Here is a 9,013-nt window from a genome sequence, read left to right as displayed (position 1 = left end):
CTGTGGAGGACACAAACAACAAACAGCAGCAGCAGCAGCAGCAGCAGCAGCACAGAACGCCAACATCTGAATGTGACCGTACAGCTCTGTAGATATGTAACTGTAAATATAGCAACACCTCAGTTCATTACAACTCACACTAAAAACACTTTAACAGGGAAAAAGTAAAAGAAATCTTAGAAAGTATGGGGAGAAGTGCAACAGATGTGTGGACAGAGCAAATCAACAACAACAAAACATTGTATACATTTATGAGATTTTATGAGATTGTGTATTAAAGATTACATTTAATAATAGGCACTAGTTAATGGTTACTATGGTTAGACATAAACAGTCAAAATACTAATTAAGTGAAATATGGTTGGTGTCATGCAGGGTCATGGCAGTATGGGGCAACAATGACCTGGACGCAGCCATGATTCATGGCAACGTGTAACATGTGGGCGAGAGAAAACACAAGGCGTTAAAGTAAAGGAAGGAACCTCAGAACCTCAATATGGCCACTGAGCTACCATGGCTCAATCCTAACTCATCACTTTTTTAATACTTTTACCTCTAAAACTTAAATCAGAAATGTACTTTTGATACTTCAGTACAGTTAATGTCATATACTTTAAGATTTTACTTAAGTAATAAACTTGTACTTTTAAGTATCCCTTTAATGTACTTTATACAAAACTGCTGACCTATGTTTCAATTTTTCTATTTCTAATTTCTACGAAGGACTGAATGTTTCCCACAGCAACATTACATTACATGTCATTTAGCAGACGCTTTTATCCAAAGCAACTTAATGCAATGAGCCAGGGGTGGAGTTGAACTTGCGACCATGAAGTCTTTTGCACACAGGGTACCGGTCTTAACCACTGAGCCACTCCATCCCCCGTCACAAGGGTGCATGCTGTGTATCGTCAGCTCAGCGCAGCATCCTGTAAGTACCCACAATCCTTTGCACATTCTCAATGATCAAACAGATCCAATCAAACAAACCTTCCTAGACAGTCTGGGAGTAACTTTATATTACGGTCTAAAACAGTCTAAATATCCATCCGTCCATCGTCTACAGATTCATCATCCACATGAAGTCTAATATTTAAAGTTTTAAAGGTTAATTCCACAAAAATAAAATACTACTCTCAACAATTTAAAAGGCTCATTCCAGCCAAATATTACTTTGTGTAATTTTAAAGGTTTATTCCCCAAAATATTACTTATTCCACAAAAGTCCTCAAAGTTTAGATTAAACACATTGTAATTCATGTACATTTGAGTGTATTTATACTTTTCTCATCTAATTTAATGCCTTTTAAATTTATGTCCATTTCGTCAGTCATAAAACTTCAGTTCTGCAGACAAATTCACATACTTTTCAGTCTAGTCATACAAATCGAAATGCTTCAAAACAGCATTTCAGTGTAGCTTCATCTTGTGCATCGGACATAAACCCAGTGCAATTTATTCAAAATTGCCTTTCCTGGTTATTGTTCATATTCCACCCTTTTTGGCCGTTAACTAGTTTCCCATACTTCAACATTCGAAAACATTCGAAACCTCGTTCAAACTATGAAATGTTCAACTCAATTAGGACATTATTCTGTCTGGTCAGAATGTTGTAATATTTCATAGTCACATTTTTTCAAAGACTATATCTTATTTTCAAAGACTATATCTTATTTTTAAAGACTATATCTTATTTTTAAAGACTAAATCTCATTTTCAAAGACTATATCTTATTTTTAAAGACTATATCTCATTCAAATTGATTGAAACACACTTTAGACACATTTTCTGCTACTTACTGGTTCCAACAATAACTCTGAGTGAGAGCAGAACCATCCGGTGCAATTTAAATTTCACACTGTTTGGGCAAAAACACAAAAGAACACTAACTTTTTTTGACCCTATCTTCACAAAACCTTCACCATGACACTCACAGTTCAGAGGGTGCATCTGTGGTGCTCTCTTTGTATTTTTAATGAACCTGCTCTGTATCACAAGAGGTGCCATTGCTATGGGAACCACAAGCAACCCACGTCACACACACCTGACTCAGATCAGCAGATTAGACTGCACACACACACACACACACACACACACACACACCTCAAGCTCATGTTCAGCCTCTTCCTAAGCATTCATACAGTCAACAACAATAAACTTTATCTGATCATTTCCTTATACAAATGTGATGCAGCATTCACTGCAATTTCTCTGGAAATGACCTTCTATCTGCTTAATATAAAGCATTATATCTTATTCAACATGTGCATAATGCTTGTCTGACTAACTGCTCATTGTTATTTCGTCATTTATTCTAGTTAATTTGATTAATTACAGTCTGTCGCAGACAAGTGCACATTATTATGCACACTTGCTAGCTCTCAGAAATCTTCTCAGTGTTCTCAGAACCCCCATCCTTTGAGTTGAAAGACAACTCACTCTACCACTGAGCTACCATCGCCCCCAAGGTTGTAACATGTCTCTTGCCCCAATGCCATGTGGGATTGGTTCCAGCTCCTCATGTGATCCTCAGAAAAGGACGAGCCATGGATGAAGGATGGAGGGAAATATTAACGTTGGCAGTAATGAGTAGCTACATAATATATAGTGAGTTATAGTTGTAATATTTGAGCTGTGGTGTTGAAGCTCTGGAATCAGAGATACCTGTAAAATAAGAACAAAGAGAGTGAGTGAGAGAGAGTGAGTGAGAGAGAGAGAGAGAGAGCACAAAATGGGGGAGGGAGAGAAACAAGTTATTATGATGTGTGAGTGCTGAGGAGGGGAGAGAGAGGGAGAGATAGAGAGATCAAAGAGAGAAAGAGAGAGTGTGTGTGTGTTCGCTGTATAACGGCTGTTCTCCCAGTAGTCAAAGCCTGTGGCAACATAACTAAGCGATGGTTCACTTGAACCAGCCCTAACTGTAAGCTTTATTAAAGTGGAAAGTTTTAAGTTAAACTTTAAAAGTAAGGAGCGTGTCTGCCTCCTGGACCCAAAGTGGGAGCTCCTTCCACAGGAGAGAAGCTTGGTTGATGAAAGTCTCGGGGAACCACAAGCCGGCCTCCATTCTCAGAGTGCAGTGTTTGGGTTTCTTTTTGGGTCTTTGGGATTTTAAATTCTTTCTTCATTTTCCAGGGAGCCAGTGTGAAGAGCTCAGTGCTGGAGTGATGTGATCCTGTCAGTACCCGTGCTGCTGCGTTCTGAACCAACTGAGACTTCAACAAGAGACTTTTTAGAGCATCCTGATAATAATGAGTTACTCACTGTCAATAAGTCAATAATGTCGATAATGACTCATTCACTGTTGGGCACTGTGTTCCTGGCTTAAGACCCCCCCCCCTCACACACACACACACACACACACACACTTCCACTGGGATTGCCTCTTCCTGCTCTTGTGATTCTCGTGATTGGCTGAGACACAAACAAACACAAACAATCCTGTTGGTTTGTGTGTGGATCGCTCAGTGTCATCATCACATCCCTGTGTTAATCAGCTATAATCACCTGTAAACACTCAACACATCTGCCGCTTGACACACAGCCTCAGCTCTAATGAGTCTTTATCACAGTGTGTTAGCCACATGAAACAAAACCACACACACACACACACACACAGAGCTCACCTGTCTCCAGGTGTGTTCTAATCTCTCTGTGGTCTCTGCGGTGTCATGTATCAAACACCCCCCCCCCCCACACACACACACACACACCTGAGGCCTCAGGTCTTCCAGGAAGGAAGCCAAGGCGGCGCTGTGTCCGCCGACTGATGCGGTCAAGCTTCAAACACACCTTGAAAACTTCTGAAAGACAGACAACTGAAAGAGAGTGGATGAGACGGGAGGGGAGGAGTATAAAAACAAACGCATCTGAAGGAAGAAGCCAGGGGGAACCAGACAGTCCACATACAGAGAACGAGAAGCAAGATCCAATTTCACTGAGTTTACTTAAAGAAAACATTTGAAGAAATTATATAGTTGAATTATTAGAAGGATAATTATTGGAAGGATCAGTCACTTGTCGTGTTCTGTGAGAAAACAGTAAAAAGGTCAAGAATTGATTGATTAATTGACTGATCAGAGGACTAAAGATGTGGATGTGGATGTGGCGCAGTGTCCTGTGTGTGTCTCTGGTTTGTGGTCTGGCTCTGGACTCAAACACCATCAGATCCTCTGAGCGACAGGTAAGAGACAAACACAGACCGTCTGTCATTTATCTGGAACCTAAAACTGATACAAACACAGTCGCCATTATACGTTCATACTGAACATCCTTGTTTTCTTTTTGACTTGTGTGAGTTAATCATTTGTTTATTCACTTTCATGTTTGTGTCTAATCAGAACTTCTTGTTCTCAAATTAGTTTTTTAATTAGATCAGACTGTCCCTTTAATTATTTGGGGGACCCAAACCCAATTGAAGCAACTAATTTTAATTTTAATATTAGAAAAATGGTTAATATACAGTATGGTGCAAAAGCTTTGTTGTTTGTATGTCTGTCAAATGATGTGATCCCTGGCAGTTGGATTGGAATGATGGTGTAATAGACCTTTCACAGAATTTGTTCCAACATGAAAGAGTTTAGCCAGTTCAGTGTAAGAGTTAGTCACACTAAATACTATACCTGCAGAAGCCTGTTTGTTATCTTAAAACCCATATTTTCTGGATGTGTTTCAATAAAGTGATTGAAAAATAACTACACATACTATAACATACTGTATGTATTGCTAAAACAACAAATCTAAGGGTGGCCTAGGACTTTTGCATAGTATTATAATATATATTACAGTAATATATCTAAGCAGTAGTGTCTATGTTATTGTGTCTGTCCATAAATATGTTTAATGGTGCTCATTTCTAAATATTTAATAATTATATTCATATCATTTATACACAGATGTAAACAAATAAAATCAATCAAATGCATGTCATAGCTGTAATCACTGAGGACACCAATGATTTAATCATGGATATAATTTTTTTCTTTTACATTTTACTTTACATTTATTCTACTGTGAATGTTTTTGCTATAAACTATATGACAATGAGATGCATATATTTAATTTACCTGCTGTTATGTCAAAATGTGAATACAACATTAATGTTAGGTGTTATGTAGGCTATACTATCACTATATGTAACTGTGGGGAATTGTAAAAGTATTAAAAAATAAGGTAGAGTTAGTTATCACTAGTAAAAGGATCATGACTTCATAGCATGGTCTTAGTAACAATATCATAGTAAACTAAATTGTATTATTGTATTGTAAAAGAAGAACTATTAGAGTATGTAGTTGTAGTATTATAAGTCAATAGACTATAGGGTTGTTGGAGTAATATTACTAGTATAAATACATGAACAGCAGTAGATGTTAACTTGGACACAGGTGTAGTCCTGACAGTGACATCTCTCTCACCTATCCCCATGGCAACCAGGTGGAGCGAGAAGCACACCGTCAGACAGAGGTGAGTTTGAACTCCCATCGAGGAGAAACGACTCCATGCTCCACACCTGACTGCGACGCACCTGCGGTGAGTGACAGGGACCAGCACCACCTGCAGGGCGTCACATGACAAAACAAACATGACTACATATAGATAGAGACATTAACAGATTAGAGACACGTTCATGACTCTAATATCCTGTAAACACATTTACTTATGTGTATATACAGTATTCTGTTGACAGTGTACATACATTTATTGGATATTGGGTGTTCATACAGTATTTACATGTATGTGTTTACATTTACTGACCTGTGTACGTACATGACATAAATACATGGAAACAATCTTACCGACTTGTGTATATTTACACATAAATTACATTCACATACATACATGCACATGTCTGCATTTACATATTACATGTATTTGCATGTGTACACATGGAGTGACTTTTGCATACATTTACATATATGTGTACATATTTACAGAACTGTTGTCTATCTATTTCCATGATGAGCGTCCATCATTCCCTCATCTCAATGACTGAAGTTGTTTTTCTTCTTCCATTAGAAGGCAGGCTGCAGTAACAGAGCTCAGAGGAGGCAGTCCTCTCAGGACAGACAGCTGGACGGACAGAGACATAGAGACACAGAGTTTAACAGACAGAAAGACACCGATAGCTTCAATAGGACCAAAGGTGAGAAATGGGAAGATGGTTACAAGTCCCAGAATGCACTGTTGTTGGAAGTGACACCGTTTGAAATGGAGCATCTTTATGTTTCAGGTCCAGAGATGTCGAGTTGTGTCCGGTCTGGGGACTGTGCAGCTGGTCTGTGCTGCGCCCGTTATTTGACTGGTAAACGGTGTCAGAGGATCCCAGTGGAGGGCGAGGCCTGTCTGCTGCGAGGTTCCACCAAACTGAGGAGGAACCTGGGACGCTGCAACTGTGACACTGGGATGTCCTGCATCTCAGAGTCAAGCAAAAACAAGGGCCAGGGGGTGTGTCTACCCCGTCCAAGGCAGGGTCAGAGGAAAACAAGGCATTCTGGGAAGAAGAGGAGAACAGCGGAGAGGAGCTGCTGAGAGCTTCATTGTTACATTTTTTATTAAGTTCAGTTCAGTTTGTAGCAATGTTATTTAAGGTCACATTGAACAGATTAACAATTTTCTCCACATGGAGTCCTTCTTCAGAGGAGTTTGTCTTCAGAAGGAAGGGTGCTTGTTCAGGGAGAGATCTTTCTTTAGAGAGGGATCCTTCATTGGAGAGGAACCCATCTTCAGAGAAAAGACCATCATCAGAGAAGGATCCTTCTTCAGAAGGAAGGGTCCTTCTTTGAAGATAGATCTATCTTCAGAGCGAGATCCTCCGGCAGAGGGGTTGACACTAAAATGAAGTATCCAAACTGCACTGATTATTTAATCTTACAAACACACAAGGCATTTCTAACCTGATGAACCTTTTTAGAGTGAATCTTTTGAAAATGAAAATGGTCATCTCACAGAACTACCCTACTGTTTTCATTTTACTTTGATCTCCAGAAACCTTCACATTAGACACTTATAATACATTACACTTCAAATGTTTCCCGTTTTACATCTCTATATTTTGCAGTGTTTTAGTGTGTTTATTATTTATTAACACATGTATATTATGTGTATGAAACAAATAAAGTTAACCTGGATCTTTCTCCTGTGTGTATACTGTATTTCCTGTGTTGTTATGGGTGATACCACATTCCTCAGACTGAAGGCACAGCCACGGAGTCATACATTGCTTTTCACAGACAAGGAAATAAAGTCAAACATAACATGTATTGTGTTTGTCAAGAAGACCTTAAAGTCACTCAAGTCTTGAACAGCTTCAATAATAAGTTTAATAGTCCTCTGGCTCCTCCCCCTGGCCAGCTGCAGTCACTGACATGTGATCATCCAGAATCTGCTCAGTGACAGTGTTACCATCTTAAATATTGCTCCAGTTACAAACTCTGAAAACAAGGTGATAAAACAAAAGACTTACCAATGTTTAGTGAACAATCCTCAGGTTGTGATTTACCTCCAGCAACTGAGAGGCATCTGAAACAAATATTACGCCTACTACCCAGGATCTTTTGTAGATAAAACGTCATTTTGTCTTTGAGTTTCATCATCCTGGATGTGTCACCCGTAGATTTATAATAGCATACAACCTTGTCTGTTTTTCTTCAACAGTGTTAAAACCCTAACCACATATCTAGATATTACAAAAGAGCCTGTAATCATGGAGTCCACCGTGTTTGTACAGTCGTCCATTTCTCATATACCCTAGGAGACAGAATGGAAACCAAAAGGTTATCGGTTGATTGCAGTATGCAACTTGAACACAAGGTTCCACTGAAATCTGTCATTAACAGAAACACTACAATTACATTAATTCACTAATACCACTTTGTCCATGTGCAACCACAGCTGACACATGGCAGAAGGTGGGGTACACTTACTTTGGACAGGTCCCCAGTTCATCACAAGGCCAACATATGAGACCAACAACCATCTCTGTACAGTTGACCCTACAAAGTCAATTTAGAGTTTAGACCAGGGGTCGCGTTAACCGAATATTTTCCGTCATTGACCGTTTTTTTAAAACGGTGACGTAAAAATCTGAGAGCCATCCGTCATTTTGACAGATTGCAATTCACACCCCTAAAAACTATGTTGATAAAAGAGGTGAAAAAAGAGGGATAGATGCAGATGAAGGACAAACTCAGCCCTTGGCCTCAGCGGAGCGAGGAAGCGGCAGTAAGGAGGTTAGGCGAGTTCAGTGGGAGCGGGAGTTCTCCTGGCTGAGGAGGGCGGATAGAAAAATGTTGTGCGACAAAATAAAGATTCCCATCGGAGAATCTGAGCATCATTTCTGACCTGGACACCGTACTCAATGCATCTCGCTATCCTTGTAGTGCTGACAGCGTGTTAAAGAGCTATGGACAGGAGGCTTTGGAGCGCGTCTGTGACCGGTGCAGCTGATCCACTGGTGCAGAAGGAGCGCATGTTGCGGGGGTTCCTACCACACGCAACTACGCGCAAGCAGGCACGCGATTTAAGTCCATGTGAACCAGGAGGAAAGTGTGAGACTGTGCGTTTAGGCCACAGGTTAACTGTTCATATTCCACTGCAATATGAACAATGCAATTGAATATGTCATTATTATCATTTAAAGTGACCGGTAAAAATTGATTATGACGGGATTTTTATGACCCTGTCAGTCAAAATGACAGACAAAGAAAAAGTCTAGCGCAACCTCTGGTTTAGACGTATCCTTTTTGGACCATGGGAAACTGGAGAACCCAGCAAAAAAAAACACACACAGAGAACATGCAAACTGGGTTGTTTTTTAATGTAAGGCAAAGGTGCAAGCCACTATGCTGCTGTGTGGGGAAAAAAGCAAAACCAAAAAACACTGAACATTGTAACATGTTCTTCCCAATGAAAAACATATTTTTTTCAATAGTTAACTCAAAATGAAAAAAAATGTGCAACAGTCATAACTATATTTATAAGTATTTATATTCTTACTGGTTCTGTATACACAATTTAT

The 9,013-nt window shown here is 39.5% G+C and overlaps 1 protein-coding gene across 2 annotated transcripts; it reads left to right on the top strand.

Annotated features, from left to right (window-relative positions):
* Window positions 1-4,009: 4,009 nt before the first annotated feature.
* Window positions 4,010-7,129, top strand: LOC131463485 (dickkopf-related protein 4-like). 2 transcript variants are annotated; one of them, XM_058635220.1, is made up of 4 exons: window positions 4,010-4,180; window positions 5,431-5,460; window positions 6,013-6,139; window positions 6,227-7,129. In XM_058635220.1, the coding sequence occupies exons 1-4, from the start codon at window positions 4,088-4,090 to the stop codon at window positions 6,523-6,525; spliced, it is 549 nt and encodes a 182-aa protein (XP_058491203.1). In that variant the 5' UTR covers window positions 4,010-4,087; the 3' UTR covers window positions 6,526-7,129. The 2 variants fall into 2 exon arrangements, with proteins under 2 accessions (XP_058491203.1, XP_058491202.1); XM_058635219.1 differs by having other exon boundaries at window positions 5,431-5,526.
* Window positions 7,130-9,013: the final 1,884 nt, after the last annotated feature.

The sequence above is a fragment of the Solea solea genome, chromosome 8, assembly GCF_958295425.1.
Source record: "Solea solea chromosome 8, fSolSol10.1, whole genome shotgun sequence".
Classification (NCBI taxonomy): Eukaryota; Metazoa; Chordata; class Actinopteri; order Pleuronectiformes; family Soleidae; genus Solea; species Solea solea.
This window is presented reverse-complemented; position numbering and strand designations above follow the sequence as displayed.

Coding starts and splice junctions, on each gene's coding strand:
- LOC131463485 (XM_058635219.1), top strand. CDS start 4,088: ATGTGGATGTGGATGTGGCGCAGTGTCCTGTGTGTGTCTCTGGTTTGT. Junction 4,181..5,430: donor TCAGATCCTCTGAGCGACAG/GTAAGAGACAAA, acceptor CATGGCAACCAG/GTGGAGCGAGAAGCACACCG. Junction 5,527..6,012: donor CTGACTGCGACGCACCTGCG/GTGAGTGACAGG, acceptor TTCTTCCATTAG/AAGGCAGGCTGCAGTAACAG.